Source organism: Ruditapes philippinarum, unplaced genomic scaffold (genome assembly GCF_026571515.1).
Source record: "Ruditapes philippinarum isolate M1 unplaced genomic scaffold, ASM2657151v2 ctg4221_1_1_1_1, whole genome shotgun sequence".
NCBI lineage: Eukaryota > Metazoa > Mollusca > Bivalvia > Venerida > Veneridae > Ruditapes > Ruditapes philippinarum.
Window position 1 is genome coordinate 98,350 of NW_026865215.1, and position 19,917 is coordinate 118,266.

The window sequence follows — 19,917 nt, forward strand, 5'->3', positions numbered from 1 at the left end:
TGGGTTATTAAACAAGTTGAAATTGTTAAAATAACTTTCTTATAATTTTATTAGAGCTACCACTGGAAATTGCCTAAATTAGCAATCTGATGTTCAAATCTATTTAAATATTTTTTTATGTAAAATTTTAAGGATGAACAAACAGCTAGCAACTTTCAACAGTTGGCGCAATCAGAATTTTCTTTATAACTTTTATCATTAGTTTCGACCACTGGCTTTATTAGTGAAAATTGTTTTGTTTTAACCTGAAATTTCCTTTCTTAGTTATGATTACATCAATATAATCTGTAGAAATTACGATGAGTTAGACTATTTACTGTATGTCATTTAAAATTGTTAAATTTTAACATGGAGCTAAATGTAAGATGGAGAAGAGACTGTGATGTTAGTATCGGCCGAATTGTGTACCCGCAAGTTATCATATGTCGTGAGATTTTGCAAGATTTGATGCATCCTGGGTAAAAGTAGCCAAAATACCACCATATTGAATTCCCGGAGGTACATCAATAAAAAAGACTAAACATTTTTTACTTATATAAGAAGCAATAGTTATTTATTCTAAAACGTACAAAACACACTTTTCCACACAAATATTTCTCCGATGAAAATCCATTTCGGCAATATAAGCAATAATTTGCGGATATCGCATGAAAATCGGAGACTAGCGGGAAAGCCCGATAATCACTAAAGCGCGCAAAGGATGTGGGTCTGAACCTCTCGTCTATTTTCAGAGTTAACTATCCGTTGTCTACATATCTGTGATTTGAATAATCATTAGTTTTTTCATTTAAAAACTATCATCACGGCTTAAATTGCACCATCCCCTAAAAATTTTGATTTTCATTGATATCTTGTAAATTCTTCTTCTACAAACACAAGTATGAATATTAATTAATGTATTTTTTCTGTTATTTCCTTTAAAGTGCCTTGGATACAGCTAGAACTTTTGGCTACTGTACTGTAGTACAGGCTCTTATAACTAACCATTTCTTTAAAAAAAATACTAAAACACTTCTAAAATGTATAAAACGTTATAGGTTGAAAAATGTTTGCCTGAAAACTTAGTTTTTAAGGACTAATGACCAGGGCCGGCAAAATCTGATTTTGACTAACTTGTCCGTTTTTACTTGAAGCATTTCCTTACTTGTCCGTATGATACTTATATAGAAAATTTTAGAAAATTTCCACTTGTCCATACAGGCTGTGGGACAACCTGGGCAATGCAGATAATTGATTTTGCTGCCCCTGATGACTAAAACAGGCTAACCTTTACCAATATAAACAAATGTCACATGGAAATATAATACAATTTCCACGAAATAATTGATGACGCGGAATTATGGCTGCTGACTACCATTGATTATCCGAATAAATAAAATATCCGAAATAGCAGCACTATGATTAATTCAAGTATTGAAATTTATCACAATTCTAACCCAATGTCTTGAATTTAAACAGTGAGCTTACAATGTTCAGGGTCAAAGCCAGGTGTAGATAAGTCCTGCGCAAGTCTTCCGTCTGCCATTCTTCAAAAATAAGATATTACAAAAAGTGTAGGTGAAACTTCCGGATTTAGGATTATTCTGTCGATGATATTTTTATAGAGTCACCATGGGTTTTTTTTCCGACCGCACTCGTATGCGTTGTGCGGTTTTTGTTAATTATTTGTTGTTGCTATTTTAATCTAAGTTATTGTTTTCTGATAACATAAATATGTAATAAATAATAGAGAAACATATTATTAAATGATAAAACCTTTAATGATTGAATGAACTGGATATACTGGGTCTGCTCTGTATTTCGGACAGTGGACGGAAAAATATAATTTCAGTTTTAAAATTTATAACTATGCAAATTGATAATGTTGAAGATTCATTGAGAGATGTGATGTAAACAACATGTTATCTATATCTCTGTTTCAATTAAGGTATTGTAAATTAATCTTTTGTCTTAAACAACCTACACCTTTGTGGTGATTTAGGGATATAAAGCCTATAATTTCTATGCCAAAACTTTTGCCATTTAGAAGTCACAAAATATGTAAATTAGTATACAATACTGCTCTACATTCTAATAATATGCACATTTCCTTGGATAAACCACTGACTACTAAGTTAAAAAAGTGGATAAACTTAGTCAAGAACACTCTTGACTTTTTGAGTGATTTATCAGAATGTTTATTAACGTTACTATATAGCAATTTGTTACATATTAAAAACGTTGTTAAAATAAATTTAATGATTTGTTCTTTCATGAATTGTACCAGGGTCTTTCAAATATTTCTATTTGAAAGACCCTGATTGTACAAAGTCAACACAGTTAATTGTAAAATCTCCTTAATATATATTTAATGTTTAGTTAAAGATCTATATGGACTTTAATTACAATAGTCAATTTAAGTCCCTGGTTTATCCACGAATAAATCCGTGGTTTATCGTATGTTTAAAAAGGAATTATAAAGTTTGAAGAACTACAACGTACCAGCACCATCTCCCTATAGAAAAGGGCAAGCGTCTTGGCATTGGAAGAAACCTTTGAACATTTACTCATTGTAATAAAATTGGAATTGGTAATGATTGAACACTAAACAAAATGAAGACATTTATACCAATAATCAAATTATCATCAACTTTCATCGACATATATTACAACATTATAACATGAAAAACTATCATCAAATCTTGTCAAGTGTTTAACATATTTTGTAACACATCGTAATTATGTATAGCTAAAGGATAGCATTTTTTATATCAATTAAGCAGTATTTCCGCTTTGTTCCGGACAACGAAACAATGTTAAATTTAAGCTATTTCTAGATTTTAATATTCTGTTTTTCTAATTATTTTTTTTTTATTTTTGCAAGTTAAAAAAAAATAAATAATTGCATGTATTTACATTAAGCAAAGAATACAACATGTATCAACAAATGATTCATTTTTCAATCATTCTTAGAGGCATGTATATGATTTCCGCAAGACAACTCCAAGTTTTGTTTTGTTTCATTTAAGATCTATACTCGAAAACAGGCACATGTGTCAGTATGTGATAATATAATGTGCATAAATGAAAGATATAATGGTAAAATGGCCGGTTAGCTCAGTCGGTTAGAGCGTCGTGCTAATAACGCGAATGTCGTGGGTTCGACCCCCACACTGGCCAATATTTTTTGTTGACTTTTCCATCCACGTGTTAACTGGGGAAATATGATAATTGAGTTTAATGCATGCTGCATTTGTAAATAGATTCATTTCAGATAAAATCATTCGCGCATATTGGCACCGGACGGGAATACAAACATTCATATTTATTAGTAAACGTTTTATCTGCACACACAAATAATACGTTTTGAAATGAGAATACAACTGAATAATGAAAAAAAATAATATTGGCAGCGGTGGGATTCGAACCCACGCCTCCGAAGAGACTGGTGCCTTAAACCAGCGCCTTAGACCGCTCGGCCACGCTACCTTATTACCCTTTACGTGTATGGCAGAGGAAATTAACTTGAGTACCTGCATACAGTTACTAATAAATGCACAGATAAAACTGGTTTGCAACAAAACGATAGTAAAGGGGAATTAGCTCAAGTGGTAGAGCGCTCGCTTAGCATGTGAGAGGTACCGGGATCGATACCCGGATTCTCCAAGCTGTTTCTTTTTTATCATCATCACCTTTCACCTACATACATCGTAATTATGGTTTGAGTATGTATAAGTATTAGTGAAACGGTAGCATTTTTTATATCAATTAAGAAGTATTTCAGCTTTCTTTATTCCGGACAACAAAATAATGTGGAATTTAAGCTATTTCTAGATTTTAATATTCTGTTTTTCTAAATATTTTTTTTGCAAGTTAAAATAAAAAATCAACAATAATTGCATGTACTTACATTAAGCAAAGAATACAACAGCAAAAACAAAACGTTAAAAACAGTGTCGGAAAGTGTGTTGAAAGAGCAATATCTCAACCACTTTGTGTATTATCGTGTTAGATTTTTATATTTCATCAAAATTAACATGTACATTTTTGCTTTTTAAACACTAAGTTAAAAAAGTAGAAATTGGCAGCGGTGGGATTCGAACCCACGCCTCCGAAGAGACTGGTGCCTTAAACCAGCGCCTTAGACCGCTCGGCCACGCTACCTTATTACCCTTTACGTGTATGGCAGAGGAAATAAACTTGAGTACCTGCATACAGTTACTAATAAATGCACAGATAAAACTGGTTTGCAACAAAACGATAGTAAAGGGGAATTAGCTCAAGTGGTAGAGCGCTCGCTTAGCATGTGAGAGGTACCGGGATCGATACCCGGATTCTCCAAGCTGTTTCTTTTTTATTATCATCACCTTTCACCTACATACATCGTAATTATGGTTTGAGTATGTATAAGTATTAGTTAAACGGTAGCATTTTTTATATCAATTAAGTAGTATTTCAGCTTTCTTTATTCCGGACAACAAAACAATGTGGAATTTAAGCTATTTCTAGATTTTAATATTCTGTTTTTCTAAATATTTTTTTTGCAAGTTAAAATAAAAAATCAACAATAATTGCATGTACTTACATTAAGCAAAGAATACAACAGCAAAAACAAAACGTTAAAAACAGTGTCGGAAAGTGTGTTGAAAGAGCAATATCTCAACCACTTTGTGTATTATCGTGTTAGATTTTTATATTTCATCAAAATTAACATGTACATTTTTGCTTTTTAAACACTAAGTTAAAAAAGTAGAAATTGGCAGCGGTGGGATTCGAACCCACGCCTCCGAAGAGACTGGTGCCTAAAACCAGCGCCTTAGACCGCTCGGCCACGCTACCTTATAATCATGGATAAATTTGGATCTACTTAAGTTTCACGCAAATTCATGACAACATGTATCAACAAATGATTCATTTTTCAATCATTCTTACTAGAGGCATGTATATGATTTCCGCAAGACAACTCCAAGTTTTGTTTTGTTTCATTTAAGATCTATACTCGAAACCAGGCACATGTGTCAGTATGTAATAATATAATGTAAATAAATGAATGGTGTAATCACAAAATGGCCGGTTAGCTCAGTCGGTTAGAGCGTCGTGCTAATAACGCGAATGTCGTGGGTTCGACCCCCACACTGGCCAATATTTTTTGTTGACTTTTCCCTCCATGCGTTAACTGGGAAAATATGATAAATGAGTTTAATGCATGCTGCATTTGTAAATAGATTTATTTCGGATAAAATCATTCGCGCATATTGGCACGTGACGGGAATACAAACATTCATATTTATTAGTAAACGTTTTATCTGCACACACAAATAATACGTTTTGAAATGAGAATACAACTGAATAATAAAAAAAAATAATATTGGCAGCGGTGGGATTCGAACCCACGCCTCCGAAGAGACTGGTGCCTTAAACCAGCGCCTTAGACCGCTCGGCCACGCTACCTTATTACCCTTTACGTGTATGGCAGAGGAAATAAACTTGAGTACCTGCATACAGTTACTAATAAATGCACAGATAAAACTGGTTTGCAACAAAACGATAGTAAAGGGGAATTAGCTCAAGTGGTAGAGCGCTCGCTTAACATGTGAGAGGTACCGGGATAGATACCCGGATTCTGCAAGCTGTTTCTTTTTTATTATCATCACCTTTCACCTACATACATCGTTATTATGGTTTGAGTATGTATAAGTATTAGTGAAACGGTAGCATTTTTTATATCAATTAAGAAGTATTTCAGCTTTCTTTATTCCGGACAACAAAATAATGTGGAATTTAAGCTATTTCTAGATTTTAATATTCTGTTTTTCTAAATATTTTTTTTGCAAGTTAAAATAAAAAATCAACAATAATTGCATGTACTTACATTAAGCAAAGAATACAACAGCAAAAACAAAAAGTTAAAAACAGTGTCGGAAAATGTGTTGAAAGAGCTATATCTCAACCAGTTTGTGTATTATCGTGTTAGATTTTTATATTTCATCAAAATTAACATGTACATTTTTGCTTTTTAAACACCAAGTTAAAAAAGTAGAAATTGGCAGCGGTGGGATTCGAACCCACGCCTCCGAAGAGACTGGTGCCTAAAACCAGCGCCTTAGACCGCTCGGCCACGCTACCTTATAATCATGGATAAATTTGGATCTACTTAAGTTTCACGGAAATTCATGACAACATGTATCAACAAATGATTCATTTTTCAATCATTCTTAGAGGCATGTATTTGATTTCCGCAAGACAACTCCAAGTTTTGTTTTGTTTCATTTAAGATCTATACTCGAAACCAGGCACATGTGTCAGTATGTGATAATATAATGTGCATAAATGAAAGATATAATCGTAAAATGGCCGGTTAGCTCAGTCGGTTAGAGCGTCGTGCTAATAACGCGAATGTCGTGGGTTCGACCCCCACACTGGCCAATATTTTTTGTTGACTTTTCCATCCACGTGTTAACTGGGGAAATATGATAATTGAGTTTAATGCATGCTGCATTTGTAAATAGATTCATTTCAGATAAAATCATTCGCGCATATTGGCACGTGACGGGAATACAAACATTCATATTTATTAGTAAACGTTTTATCTGCACACACAAATAATACGTTTTGAAATGAGAATACAACTGAATAATAAAAAAAATAATATTGGCAGCGGTGGGATTCGAACCCACGCCTCCGAAGAGACTGGTGCCTTAAACCAGCGCCTTAGACCGCTCGGCCACGCTACCTTATTACCCTTTACGTGTATGGCAGAGGAAATAAACTTGAGTACCTGCATACAGTTACTAATAAATGCACAGATAAAACTGGTTTGCAACAAAATGATAGTAAAGGGGAATTAGCTCAAGTGGTAGAGCGCTCGCTTAGCATGTGAGAGGTACCGGGATAGATACCCGGATTCTCCAAGCTGTTTCTTTTTTTTTCATCATCACCTTTCACCTACATACATCGTAATTATGGTTTGAGTATGTATAAGTATTAGTTAAACGGTAGCATTTTTTTATATCAATTAAGTAGTATTTCAGCTTTCTTTATTCCGGACAACAAAACAATGTGGAATTTAAGCTATTTCTAGATTTTAATATTCTGTTTTTCTAAATATTTTTTTTGCAAGTTAAAATAAAAAATCAACAATAATTGCATGTACTTACATTAAGCAAAGAATACAACAGCAAAAACAAAACGTTAAAAACAGTGTCGGAAAGTGTGTTGAAAGAGCAATATCTCAACCACTTTGTGTATTATCGTGTTAGATTTTTATATTTCATCAAAATTAACATGTACATTTTTGCTTTTTAAACACTAAGTTAAAAAAGTAGAAATTGGCAGCGGTGGGATTCGAACCCACGCCTCCGAAGAGACTGGTGCCTAAAACCAGCGCCTTAGACCGCTCGGCCACGCTACCTTATAATCATGGATAAATTTGGATCTACTTAAGTTTCACGCAAATTCATGACAACATGTATCAACAAATGATTCATTTTTCAATCATTCTTACTAGAGGCATGTATATGATTTCCGCAAGACAACTCCAAGTTTTGTTTTGTTTCATTTAAGATCTATACTCGAAACCAGGCACATGTGTCAGTATGTGATAATATAATGTGCATAAATGAAAGATATAATCGTAAAATGGCCGGTTAGCTCAGTCGGTTAGAGCGTCGTGCTAATAACGCGAATGTCGTGGGTTCGACCCCCACACTGGCCAATATTTTTGTTGACTTTTCCATCCACGTGTTAACTGGGGAAATATGATAATTGAGTTTAATGCATGCTGCATTTGTAAATAGATTCATTTCAGATAAAATCATTCGCGCATATTGGCACGTGACGGGAATACAAACATTCATATTTATTAGTAAACGTTTTATCTGCACACACAAATAATACGTTTTGAAATGAGAATACAACTGAATAATAAAAAAAAATAATATTGACAGCGGTGGGATTCGAACCCACGCCTCCGAAGAGACTGGTGCCTTAAACCAGCGCCTTAGACCGCTCGGTCACGCTACCTTATTACCCTTTACGTGTATGGCAGAGGAAATAAACTTGAGTACCTGCATACAGTTACTAATAAATGAACAGATAAAACTGGTTTGCAGCGAAACGAGAGTAAAAGGGAATTAGCTCAAGTGGTAGAGCGCTCGCTTAGCATGTGATAGGTACCGGGATCGATACCCGGATTCTCCAAGGTTATTATCATCACCTTTTACCTACATGCATCGTAATTATAGTTTGAGTATATGTGTCTAGCTAAACGGTAGCATTTTATATCAATTAAGCAGTATTTCAGCTTTCTTTATTCCGGACAACAAAAAAATGTGGAATTTAAGCTATTTCTAGATTTTAATATTCTGTTTTTCTAAATATTTTTTTTGCAAGTTAAAATAAAAAATCAACAATAATTGCAGGTACTTACATTAAGCAAAGAATACAACATCAACAACAAAACGTTGAAAAAACAGTGTCGGAAAATGTGATGAAAGAGCTATATCTCAAACAGTCTGTAAATTATCGTGTTAGATTTTTATAATTCATAAAAATTAACATGTACATGTTTGCTTTTTCAACACTTACTAAGATATAAAAAGTAGAAATTGGCAGCGGTGGGATTCGAACCCACGCCTCCGAAGAGACTGGTGCCTAAAACCAGCCCCTTAGACCGCTCGGCCACGCTACCTGGTATACATTGAAAAATTTGGATCAAATTAAGTTTCACGGAAATTCATAACAACATGTATCAACAAATGATTCATTTTTCAATCATTCTTACTAGAGGCATGTATATGATTTCCGCAAGACAACTCCAAGTTTTGTTTTGTTTCATTTAAGATCTATACTCGAAACCAGGCACATGTGTCAGTATGTGATAATATAATGTGCATAAATGAAAGATATAATCGTAAAATGGCCGGTTAGCTCAGTCGGTTAGAGCGTCGTGCTAATAACGCGAATGTCGTGGGTTCGACCCCCACACTGGCCAATATTTTTTGTTGACTTTTCCCTCCATATGTTAACTGGGAAAATATGATGATTGAGTTTAATGCATGCTGCATTTGTAAATAGATTCATTTCGGATAAAATCATTCACGCATATTGACACGTGACGGGAATACAAACATTCATATTTATTAGTAAACGTTTTATCTGCACACACAAAAATGAGAATACCACTGAATAATTAAAAAAAAATAATATTGGCAGCGGTGGGATTCGAACCCACGCCTCCGAAGAGACTGGTGCCTAAAACCAGGGCCTTAGACCGCTCGGCCACGCTACCTTATTACCCTTTATGTGTATGGCAGACGAAATAGACATGAGTACCTGCATACAGTTACTAATAAATGAACAGATAAAACTGGTTTGCAGCGAAACGAGAGTAAAAGGGAATTAGCTCAAGTGGTAGAGCGCTCGCTTAGCATGTGATAGGTACCGGGATCGATACCCGGATTCTCCAAGCTGTTTCTTTTTTATTATCATCACCTTTCACCTCAGACATCGTAATTATGGTTTGAGTATGTATAAGTATTAGTTAAACGGTAGCATTTTTTATATCAATTAAGAAGTATTTCAGCTTTCTTTATTCCGGACAACAAAATAATGTGGAATTTAAGCTATTTCTAGATTTTAATATTCTGTTTTTCTAAATATTTTTTTTGCAAGATAAAATAAAAAATCAACAATAATTGCATGTACTTACATTAAGCAAAGAATACAACAGCAAAAACAAAAAGTTAAAAATAGTGTCGGAAAATGTGTTGAAAGAGCTATATCTCAACCAGTTTGTGTATTATCGTGTTAGATTTTTATATTTCATCAAAATTAACATGTACATTTTTGCTTTTTAAACACCAAGTTAAAAAAGTAGAAATTGGCAGCGGTGGGATTCGAACCCACGCCTCCGAAGAGACTGGTGCCTAAAACCAGCGCCTTAGACCGCTCGGCCACGCTACCTTATAATCATGGATAAATTTGGATCTACTTAAGTTTCACGCAAATTCATGACAACATGTATCAACAAATGATTCATTTTTCAATCATTCTTACTAGAGGCATGTATATGATTTCCGCAAGACAACTCCAAGTTTTGTTTTGTTTCATTTAAGATCTATACTCGAAACCAGGCACATGTGTCAGTATGTGATAATATAATGTGCATAAATGAAAGATATAATCGTAAAATGGCCGGTTAGCTCAGTCGGTTAGAGCGTCGTGCTAATAACGCGAATGTCGTGGGTTCGACCCCCACACTGGCCAATATTTTTTGTTGACTTTTCCATCCACGTGTTAACTGGGGAAATATGATAATTGAGTTTAATGCATGCTGCATTTGTAAATAGATTCATTTCAGATAAAATCATTCGCGCATATTGGCACGTGACGGGAATACAAACATTCATATTTATTAGTAAACGTTTTATCTGCACACACAAATAATACGTTTTGAAATGAGAATACAACTGAATAATAAAAAAAATAATATTGGCAGCGGTGGGATTCGAACCCACGCCTCCGAAGAGACTGGTGCCTTAAACCAGCGCCTTAGACCGCTCGGCCACGCTACCTTATTACCCTTTACGTGTATGGCAGAGGAAATAAACTTGAGTACCTGCATACAGTTACTAATAAATGCACAGATAAAACTGGTTTGCAACAAAACGATAGTAAAGGGGAATTAGCTCAAGTGGTAGAGCGCTCGCTTAGCATGTGAGAGGTACCGGGATCGATACCCGGATTCTCCAAGCTGTTTCTTTTTTATTATCATCACCTTTCACCTACATACATCGTAATTATGGTTTGAGTATGTATAAGTATTAGTTAAACGGTAGCATTTTTTATATCAATTAAGTAGTATTTCAGCTTTCTTTATTCCGGACAACAAAACAATGTGGAATTTAAGCTATTTCTAGATTTTAATATTCTGTTTTTCTAAATATTTTTTTTGCAAGTTAAAATAAAAAATCAACAATAATTGCATGTACTTACATTAAGCAAAGAATACAACAGCAAAAACAAAACGTTAAAAACAGTGTCGGAAAGTGTGTTGAAAGAGCAATATCTCAACCACTTTGTGTATTATCGTGTTAGATTTTTATATTTCATCAAAATTAACATGTACATTTTTGCGTTTTAAACACTAAGTTAAAAAAGTAGAAATTGGCAGCGGTGGGATTCGAACCCACGCCTCCGAAGAGACTGGTGCCTAAAACCAGCGCCTTAGACCGCTCGGCCACGCTACCTTATAATCATGGATAAATTTGGATCTACTTAAGTTTCACGGAAATTCATGACAACATGTATCAACAAATGATTCATTTTTCAATCATTCTTAGAGGCATGTATATGATTTCCGCAAGACAACTCCAAGTTTTGTTTTGTCTCACTAAAGATCTATACTCGAAACCAGGCGCATGTGTCAGTATGTGATAATATAATGTGCATAAATGAAAGATGTAATCGTAAAATGGCCGGTTAGCTCAGTCGGTTAGAGCGTCGTGCTAATAACGCGAATGTCGTGGGTTCGACCCCCACACTGGCCAATATTTTTTGTTGACTTTTCCATCCACGTATTAACTGGGGAAATATGATAATTGAGTGTGATGTGCCACTCCCCACCCCATTTTTATGAACTGTTGTTTAAATAAACTGTGTGTTTATCAATAAAAACTCTTTTAACTAAGTTCAAAGTTTATCATAAAGTCAAAGAGATACATTAACTTTATAATTCACAAGTAATTTTACCGTTAGATTTATTAACTATTCCTCTATTCAAAGAAGAACATTCTAACTTTTAACCATTGTATTGATATTCCGCCATTTTGTTTGCTTACAAATATGACGTCACACATTAGGTGATTTATGACATCATCATCTTGTGCAAAACTTTTCTTTACCTGTGGGGTACAAAGTGGGGTTACATTTAATTTATTAATATTAAAATTTCATATCTCTACACACAATAACAGTATTTCACTTGTTTCATGTTTTATTAATTCCAATAATTAATAGCTTAATGTAATATGTGTTTAAATATATTGTTCTATGTTGTATTTTTATCTTTAATGTAAGTTGTGGGAGGTGTTGGATCTGTAGGAAATCCTTTAGGAGCCTTTCCTACACTTTTCTTAAAGTCTCCCACAGTGTGGGACAGTGTAGGAATCTTGACTATAAAAGAGCAGTTTTCCTATCGGAAGTCACTCCGCTCAGATCAAAACATTAGAAGCAGAAGCTCATTCAGATATTATTAAGAAATTATTTACAAGTTATATCTTTGGTAATTTTGATAGCATATTTTCTTAAATACTATAGCATTATTAATAAAGATTAAAGTAATAATTTTTGTTCTAAAAGAGTATTTGTTGCATAAAGTTAAGCATAGAAACTTCAGAGTTCTTTGAAAGTTTAAACAGTTGTTATAGATTTATTTTGCAAAGAGTACATGAGTATAGTATATTTAAGATGAAATTTCCATTATAAGTAATATTTTTATTGTGAATTTTATTGTATTAAGTTGCCGACACCTCCCAACGTACGCACACAGATCTATATTTATAAAGTTGTCGCGGTAAAGTCGATATTTGAAATATTAATTGATGCTATTTTAACAGCCGTCACTGGTAGAGATATACATCATTTTACCGTAGTAATATAAATTCGGATAGATATATATAGATTGTTGATAATACTATATAAGTAGCAGACTTTAATTATTTAATATAATTATACAACATTTGTTCAAGATTAAATAATATATATATAGTTCATTACGGTGAGTCCGTAAATAAACATCGTTAACTTGAAATTGTCTTGGTTGTTACTTGAGAAGTTTTATATTAAATACCCTTTATATATCATCCAAAAATAAAACAATAAACTGATGCGGAGTCATCCTCTGATAGCCCAATCCGAGGAATTTTTGTGATCGCTTGGTGTCCGTCCGAGTCCGTCATATAAATATATGAAATACAGAAGCTCTATACCAAGAAGAACTATTCTTCTGAGTTAGCGAATACATGCTAGTAGAATAAAAGACATACAAGAGACAGCGGTACGCAACATTTGTGGTGGCAGCGGTGGGATCCGTTTCTTTATAGCGGATCCAGAGATACGAACTTTCATGAGAAATATAGTACCGCGGAACAATCGCCGATCATCTTTACAAAAGAGAAAATTTGTCATTACAAATTATAAATCTGCATGAATTATGACGGACATTGAAGACAGTGAAACAGAAATAATTTTCAATCACAATATGAGCTCTCCAAAAGTAAATGAAAATGCGCACATCGAGCCCCATTTCGAAACAAATAGCGAAGATGGACACGATAACAGCCGTAATCCGTCCCCTATAATAAACGGTAATTATCGGCGAAACAGCGTTGGTCAACGTGATTTACAAGTTGAAGATGGGATGTCGGAAACTTCAAGCATGCAAAGTGAGGAAGATCAACAGGAAAATTTTACATTAAATGAATGTATTAACGACCTCAGACTGCAACAAAAGGAAATAACTTCCGTTCTTAAACAGATGATGAATTTAGTATCAAATCAAAGTACAGCTACGTGTACGTCCAAGGCAGGCAATGAAACATTAAACAAGTTGTCTGAACATGATAATCATTATACACATCATGATATAGATAGTCACAGAACTATGGAAGATCATAGTCGTCAAATTTCAAATACAATACAACATAGAGATTATCAGAATGAGCCGAATAGCCGTGAATCACATAATCCCATATCAAGAAGTATGGAAGGCCACAGTCGAAATAATTTTCGGACATATGAAGGGTTAGAGAATCAACATAGGGTGGTGAATGGTTACAATGACAACTGTCGTGTTGCACGTAATAATCCAACAAGAAGTCAATCTCAGACAGGTGTGCAAGGTAATACAGAAGTGTACACAAGTAATGTACGTTCAAGGTGTCCACCTAGTCGAGTGCGCCCAAACTATGAATTTCAGAACCATACAGGCAGTGATGGATATTGGAGAGGAAATTTGAACAGAAATTCAAGAACAGCTAACTTGAGTTTAACACCTTTTGATGGCAAAGATGAGTGGGACATTTGGATCAGTCGATTTGAAGCCATTGCAAAACGATATAACTGGGATACTGAAGAAAAGCTAGATCAACTTCTACCTCGCTTACAGGTTCTGCAGGCCAATTTGTTTTCGGACAGTTGCCTCAAGATATAATTGAGAATTACCACTTGTTAATCAGGGAACTAGATAGTAGGTTCAGGGTCATACGCACTTCAAGGTCATATGCTGCTAAATTCAGCAAACGACAACAATTAGAACACGAAACTCCAGAAGAGTATGCAGCAGAACTTAAGATGTTATACGACAAAGCTCATGGATACAGAGATAGAAGAACAAGACAAGAAGATCTCGTGAGAAAATTTCTAGACGGCTTACAGGATGAAGAAGTTAGGTTTGCTGTAGAGTATCAGAAGGAACCAGAGGATATAGATGAGGCCGTATTTCATGTTGCAAATTATGTTCAAACAAAAGTTTGTAGGAGACAAGAAGAAGGTGACAAACGAAACAAGAGAACAAGAAGAGCAAGTTATGATAGAGAAGATGATGGTAATGACTCAAATGAAATAAGACAACTGAAAAGAGGAAATGATAAGATGTTGGTTAGGAATACAGAAAATATGACTCGGTGCTCAAGCACAGAAACAAATGAAAATACTACAAATGAAGGAAATTTGAGTAAGGTCCTAGAACAAATTCTAACAGAAGTAACTAAGTTTAATCATACAAATAATATGAGTGCAAATAAAGATAAGACAAAAGAGAAGAAAAGCATTGTATGCTTTAACTGTGGAAAACAAGGACACATAGCTAGGGAGTGCAGAAAGAATAGACGTGGACCTGAAACAGATGGAAACCAACGGCAAAAATATTCGTATAATTATGCAACTTATCGTGAGGCAAATGTCAGCACGAATCCTTTAAACATGACAGGACCGGCTCTTGGGGCCAAAGAGCGGTCCCAGACCCAGTAAGAGGCCAACAGTCTGAGACTGATAACTGCGAAGAGCAAGAAGAACAAAAGGAAAGTAACATTACAGTAAAACAAAGACCAATAAGAAGGAAACGTGAGTTATGTCCAGGTATTTATATTAAAGGAGAAGTCGAAAATATACCGGTTACATTTACAGCAGACACAGGGGCATCAGCTACAGTATTAGCAACAAAAGTTTATAATAAACTTGAGGAAAATAAAAAACCAACACTGCGGAAATCAGCATGCTTATCAGGAGCAGGAGGCTTACCACTTAATGAATTGGGAAAGGCAGAGTTTAACTTCAAGCTAGATACGCTTGAACTTAAAGGTGAAATGATAGTTGCAGATATTGAAGATGAGTGTTTGGTTGGAGTTGATATATTACAGAATAGCGAGAAGGGCCCCGCAGATCTATTGTTAAGCAAAGGACTCATAGTTTTCGATAAACATAAGATACGTTGCTCTCAAATAGGTCTACCAGAAAGCATAAGGAAGGTTACAGCTGCAGATGATGTTACAATACCAGCCATGTCAGAAGCAGTTATAGATGTATTTGTCAAAAGAGATGAAAGCGACGATGATGACAAAAACGCAAATTATATTATAGAGCCTACTGAATGCTTTAAAGAAACTTATCCTTTGCAAATGGCAGCAACATTAGTAAACCTGAATTCTTCAGCTACGCAGAAGGTGAGACTCCTGAATCCCTTCTCATCAGAGTTCACAATAAAACAAGATGCATTTATAGGAGCAGCTGAAAAGATTGTTAATATTGCTAAGGTATTAGCTACAAGTGAAGGAGTTGTTGATGATGAAAACAACTGTTGTATTAGAAAGATACAATTGAGTGAGCATAAAGAAGATGTCTCACAGATTTTTGAAACAAACATCGAAGCAAACGTTGCTGTACCAAAACATGTTAAAGAATTATTCGAAAGAGCTAGTAAAGGTAGGTCTGACACTGAGATAGCACTGCTTGCAAAACTTTTAAATAAATATGCAGATACATTTTCAAAAGACGAATGGGATATTGGCTTAACAAATCTCACTGAACATTCTATTAACACGGTAACGCATTGCCAACTAGAGGATGCTTTTGTAAAAAAGCGCATGTCCCCCCACTGCTGAGAATAAACTGTGAATGGAAACAGGAATGGAAATGGAGATAAGATAATGTAAATACCCGGTAGTCACTTCAATGAAGGCTGTCTATGGATGTTTTCTATTGTTAAGGTTGTATGAGAAGATGCTTCCTAAACTGTTTGTTTTTAACCAGGTATTCAATTTTTGAAAATCCTGGTTATTCAATCAGCGTATGGCAGGCGGGCGTCAAATGAAATTGCACTTGATGGTCATATCATATATAGTTTCACAAATGAAATTAAATGAAATTGTGTCTGCTCCATAATTCTTCAAACCTTTAAAGGATTTTGATGATACTTGAAACAAACGTTCATATTGTCAGATTTTTTTACACTATTGAAAGACAACTCAAATTACAATGTATGTAAAATCATGATAACTGTAGTTGTGTTGGGATGACTCCACTCTTTTTCACAATGAAGCCTCTCTGGTAGATACTTGAAACAAAAATTCACCACATCCAGAGAACGTGTAGAGTACATGTTTCGTATGGCTGGTTCCAAGGTCAAGGTCTACTTGACACTTGAATGTCATATCATATATAGTTTTCACAAACGAAATTAAAGGAAATTGTGTCTGCTCCATAACTCTTCAACCCTTTGAAGGATTTTGATGATACTTGAAAGTTGTAACGCAATACCAATAAATATGTACATAGTCTGAATGGGTGCCATGCATGTATGTATACTATTAGTAATAGTTAACAAGAATAGAAAGTGATATATACTATATACTTACATATTGCATGAAAACTCACTCGCTAGTAGGAATTTGTAGTTATCATCAGCAAACAAAACAATGCGTGTAATACACCTTGCTGTGACCATGTAGCATTGAACGCACAGCGGGGAAGAAATGACCGCATAAGGGTGGAAAGATCAAAAAAAAGAACAGAGTATATAAAACCAGACAACTGATATATCACTGATATATCAATAATAGTTAAATGTCCTCACTGATAAGAAACTCTAGTTATCATCCGGAAATGAGAAAATGACCAATGGTCACTGTGACCTTAACCTTTGACCTACTGACCCATAAACAAGAGGGATCATCTGCTCAATAAGACCAATCATCCTATGAAGTTTTGAGGGTTGTAGGTCTAAAGGAACTCTAGTTATCATCCGGAAAGGAGAAATTAACCAACGGTCGCTGTGACCTTGACCTTTGACCTACTGACCATTAAAACAATAGGGATCATTTGATTAATAAGACCAATCATCCTATGAAGTTTGAGGGTTGTAGGTCAAAAGGAACTCTAGTTATCATCCGGAAATGAGAAATTGACCAACGGTCACTGTGACCTTGACCTTTGAAGCTACTGACCCCAAAAAACAATAGGGATCATCTGCTCTATAAGACCAATCATCCTATGAAGTTTGAGGGCTGTAGGTCAAAAGGAACTCTAGTTATCATCCGGAAACGAGAAATTGACCAACGGTCACTGTGACCTTGACCTTTGAACTACTGACCCCAAAAACAATAGGGATCATCTGCCTCAATAAGACCAATCATCCTATGAAGTTTGAGGTCTGTAGGTCTAAAGGAACTCTAGTTATCATCCGGAAACGAGAAATTGACCAACAGTCAGTGTGACCTTGACCTTTGACCTACTGACCCCAAAAACAATAGGGATCATCAGCTCTATAAGACCAATCATCCTATGAAGTTTGAGGGCTGTAGGTCAAAAGGAACTCTAGTTATCATCCGGAAACGAGAAATTGACCAACGGTCACTGTGACCTTGACCTTTGAACTACTGACCCCAAAAACAATAGGGATCATCTGCGCTCAATAAGACCATTCATCCTATGAAGTTTGAGAGCTGTAGGTCAAAAGGAACTCTAGTTATCGTCCGGAAACGAAGAATGGACGGACGGACTGACGGACAGACGGACTGAACGGACGGACAGGGCAAAAACAATATGTCTCCCCCCGAGGTGGGGAGACATAATAAAAAACAACCTCCTAGAAAGAGTACCTCTGGCATATGCTGCAGAAGAAAAGAAAGCTATAGAAGATATGTTAGCAAAAGGTGTTGATACGTAAGAGTACTTCCCCTGGGCCTCGCCTATTGTACTTGTCAAAAAAGAAGTCAGGTGCAGGACCCATGGTAGACTAACAGACGTCTAATGAGTTTGTTTAAACCGGAAGGCTTCTCCAAATGCCTCGAATACAAAGATTGGTCTTGACTCCCGTGTCCGGTGCTTGTTTTTCTCCGACGTTTGCCCACATTAAACCTCCAACTGGTTATTTCCCAAATACCGCTAAAAGAAAATCATTACCGAAGACGCAATTCGCAATGTAAATATGGGCCCAATTATGAGATGACTTTCGAATGCCCTTACGGGTTAAATAATATCCGCAAGGGCAATTTCAAACAACCATAAGAATTGGGCGCTTACAGGGTTCTGCAATGGACAAATTTGTTTGAAATACATTAGACGAACATTATTTTAAAATTTCCTTTTTCAACCCATTTGAAGAAACCCAACACTTTAACAGAGTACGAAAACAAGTTTTGGAAAGGATAAAAGTTGCAGGACTTAAACTCAAGCCAGAAAAGTGTGAAATGCTACAACAGGAAGTCGTTTTCCTAGGACATATAATATCTAATGAGGCGGTGTTCGACCAAATCCTGCCAACATTTCGAAAGTTATAGCATGGCCCAGACCTAAAACAGCCAAACAAATTAAAAGTTTTGTAGCATTAGGCTCTTATTTTAGAAGGTTTATAAGAAATTATGCTCAAATTGCAAGGCCTTTAGTAGAACTGACAAAAAAGGGTCAGAAATTTATGTGGTCAGAGGCGTGCGAGAAATCATTTAAATGACATAAAAGAGGCACTTATAAGCTCAGAGTTAATGGTTTATCCGAAAAACGGGGGCGGAGAATTTATTTTAGATGTCGATGGATGTGACACAGGCATAGGAGGGGTCCTATTACAAATGCAAGATGAAGAGAACGCGTTATTGCATATGCAAGTAAGCATTAAACAAAGCTGAATCAAATTATTGGAATCACAGAAAAGAATTGCGCTAGCAGTAAGATACTTTGTTTGAGTACTTTAGGCAGTATTTGCTGGGAAGAAGATTTAAAAAGTAAAGAACCGACCATCAAGCCTTGGTTTGGCTATTTAAGTTACGTGAACCACGAGGGAAAATCCGCAAAGGTGGATTTGAAGATCTTATCGCAATACGATTTTTTCGATCGAGTATCGGCCAGGAGAGCAAACAAGGACATTGCGATGCTCTTCGAGATGCCGAAAACCCAAAAGATTGCGTATTGCCTCTTGTTGATATGTGCGAATCTCTGAAGTGCGGACCATGCAAAAAAAGTGCATGAAAAAGAGCCGAGTCAATGGAACTGAGGTGGGAAAATGAAAATGGGCCTAAGCAGAAAGAAAGTGTACAAACTTTGCAAGTCCCGGAGCTGTAACAATACGGTAAAAGGAACTGATTCTCTTAATCCAGAATGTGCTTCCAGTAAAAATGGTCCCCAATGTCTCTGATGAGGAGATGCCCCATCAACAAGCAGCCATGGTTGTCCATTGATAAAACCATTACCAGAAATGAATGACCATATGCGAGCAGCACAATTTGCAAGACGATGATGTAAGCCTAATCTTAAAGGCTAAAAGAAGAAAATTCTTAAAGCCATCGAGCAAAGAAATGGTTGGTAAAAGTGGCGATATCAAGACATTACTGTATTTATTGGGATTCTTTGTTAATACACAATGGCGTTCTGATGAAAAACTTTTAAGAA

At 35.5% G+C, this 19,917-nt stretch overlaps 1 protein-coding gene and 23 non-coding genes across 24 annotated transcripts in view; 10 read left to right on the top strand and 14 right to left on the bottom strand.

Annotated features, from left to right (window-relative positions):
* The window catches only part of LOC132728202 (exocyst complex component 8-like), a 38,423-nt gene extending 36,804 nt beyond the window's left edge, over nucleotides 1–1,619 (bottom strand). Inside the window, exon 1 of the mRNA XM_060713837.1 lies at nucleotides 1,468–1,619. Within this exon, the coding sequence (XP_060569820.1) occupies nucleotides 1,468–1,525 (58 nt within the window). The 5' untranslated portion in view covers nucleotides 1,526–1,619. The remainder of the gene's footprint in view (nucleotides 1–1,467) is intronic.
* A 1,466-nt stretch (nucleotides 1,620–3,085) lies between these two features.
* Trnai-aau (transfer RNA isoleucine (anticodon AAU)) lies at nucleotides 3,086–3,159 on the top strand. Its single transcript has one exon. It is a non-coding gene; the product is annotated as a tRNA-Ile (tRNA).
* Nucleotides 3,160–3,386: 227 nt separating this feature from the next.
* On the bottom strand, nucleotides 3,387–3,468 carry Trnal-aag (transfer RNA leucine (anticodon AAG)). Its single transcript has one exon. It is a non-coding gene; the product is annotated as a tRNA-Leu (tRNA).
* A 104-nt stretch (nucleotides 3,469–3,572) lies between these two features.
* On the top strand, nucleotides 3,573–3,645 carry Trnaa-agc (transfer RNA alanine (anticodon AGC)). The gene has a single exon. It is a non-coding gene; the product is annotated as a tRNA-Ala (tRNA).
* A 416-nt stretch (nucleotides 3,646–4,061) lies between these two features.
* On the bottom strand, nucleotides 4,062–4,143 carry Trnal-aag (transfer RNA leucine (anticodon AAG)). The gene has a single exon. It is a non-coding gene; the product is annotated as a tRNA-Leu (tRNA).
* A 104-nt stretch (nucleotides 4,144–4,247) lies between these two features.
* Nucleotides 4,248–4,320, top strand: Trnaa-agc (transfer RNA alanine (anticodon AGC)). The gene has a single exon. It is a non-coding gene; the product is annotated as a tRNA-Ala (tRNA).
* A 416-nt stretch (nucleotides 4,321–4,736) lies between these two features.
* Trnal-uag (transfer RNA leucine (anticodon UAG)) lies at nucleotides 4,737–4,818 on the bottom strand. The gene has a single exon. It is a non-coding gene; the product is annotated as a tRNA-Leu (tRNA).
* A 229-nt stretch (nucleotides 4,819–5,047) lies between these two features.
* Nucleotides 5,048–5,121, top strand: Trnai-aau (transfer RNA isoleucine (anticodon AAU)). The gene has a single exon. It is a non-coding gene; the product is annotated as a tRNA-Ile (tRNA).
* Nucleotides 5,122–5,348: 227 nt separating this feature from the next.
* On the bottom strand, nucleotides 5,349–5,430 carry Trnal-aag (transfer RNA leucine (anticodon AAG)). Its single transcript has one exon. It is a non-coding gene; the product is annotated as a tRNA-Leu (tRNA).
* Nucleotides 5,431–6,023: 593 nt separating this feature from the next.
* On the bottom strand, nucleotides 6,024–6,105 carry Trnal-uag (transfer RNA leucine (anticodon UAG)). Its single transcript has one exon. It is a non-coding gene; the product is annotated as a tRNA-Leu (tRNA).
* Nucleotides 6,106–6,331: 226 nt separating this feature from the next.
* Nucleotides 6,332–6,405, top strand: Trnai-aau (transfer RNA isoleucine (anticodon AAU)). The gene has a single exon. It is a non-coding gene; the product is annotated as a tRNA-Ile (tRNA).
* Nucleotides 6,406–6,631: 226 nt separating this feature from the next.
* On the bottom strand, nucleotides 6,632–6,713 carry Trnal-aag (transfer RNA leucine (anticodon AAG)). The gene has a single exon. It is a non-coding gene; the product is annotated as a tRNA-Leu (tRNA).
* Nucleotides 6,714–7,308: 595 nt separating this feature from the next.
* On the bottom strand, nucleotides 7,309–7,390 carry Trnal-uag (transfer RNA leucine (anticodon UAG)). The gene has a single exon. It is a non-coding gene; the product is annotated as a tRNA-Leu (tRNA).
* Nucleotides 7,391–7,619: 229 nt separating this feature from the next.
* Nucleotides 7,620–7,693, top strand: Trnai-aau (transfer RNA isoleucine (anticodon AAU)). The gene has a single exon. It is a non-coding gene; the product is annotated as a tRNA-Ile (tRNA).
* Nucleotides 7,694–7,919: 226 nt separating this feature from the next.
* Trnal-aag (transfer RNA leucine (anticodon AAG)) lies at nucleotides 7,920–8,001 on the bottom strand. Its single transcript has one exon. It is a non-coding gene; the product is annotated as a tRNA-Leu (tRNA).
* A 585-nt stretch (nucleotides 8,002–8,586) lies between these two features.
* On the bottom strand, nucleotides 8,587–8,668 carry Trnal-uag (transfer RNA leucine (anticodon UAG)). The gene has a single exon. It is a non-coding gene; the product is annotated as a tRNA-Leu (tRNA).
* A 229-nt stretch (nucleotides 8,669–8,897) lies between these two features.
* On the top strand, nucleotides 8,898–8,971 carry Trnai-aau (transfer RNA isoleucine (anticodon AAU)). Its single transcript has one exon. It is a non-coding gene; the product is annotated as a tRNA-Ile (tRNA).
* Nucleotides 8,972–9,186: 215 nt separating this feature from the next.
* Nucleotides 9,187–9,268, bottom strand: Trnal-uag (transfer RNA leucine (anticodon UAG)). The gene has a single exon. It is a non-coding gene; the product is annotated as a tRNA-Leu (tRNA).
* Nucleotides 9,269–9,860: 592 nt separating this feature from the next.
* On the bottom strand, nucleotides 9,861–9,942 carry Trnal-uag (transfer RNA leucine (anticodon UAG)). Its single transcript has one exon. It is a non-coding gene; the product is annotated as a tRNA-Leu (tRNA).
* Nucleotides 9,943–10,171: 229 nt separating this feature from the next.
* Nucleotides 10,172–10,245, top strand: Trnai-aau (transfer RNA isoleucine (anticodon AAU)). Its single transcript has one exon. It is a non-coding gene; the product is annotated as a tRNA-Ile (tRNA).
* Nucleotides 10,246–10,471: 226 nt separating this feature from the next.
* On the bottom strand, nucleotides 10,472–10,553 carry Trnal-aag (transfer RNA leucine (anticodon AAG)). The gene has a single exon. It is a non-coding gene; the product is annotated as a tRNA-Leu (tRNA).
* Nucleotides 10,554–10,657: 104 nt separating this feature from the next.
* On the top strand, nucleotides 10,658–10,730 carry Trnaa-agc (transfer RNA alanine (anticodon AGC)). Its single transcript has one exon. It is a non-coding gene; the product is annotated as a tRNA-Ala (tRNA).
* A 416-nt stretch (nucleotides 10,731–11,146) lies between these two features.
* On the bottom strand, nucleotides 11,147–11,228 carry Trnal-uag (transfer RNA leucine (anticodon UAG)). The gene has a single exon. It is a non-coding gene; the product is annotated as a tRNA-Leu (tRNA).
* A 226-nt stretch (nucleotides 11,229–11,454) lies between these two features.
* Nucleotides 11,455–11,528, top strand: Trnai-aau (transfer RNA isoleucine (anticodon AAU)). The gene has a single exon. It is a non-coding gene; the product is annotated as a tRNA-Ile (tRNA).
* Nucleotides 11,529–19,917: the final 8,389 nt, after the last annotated feature.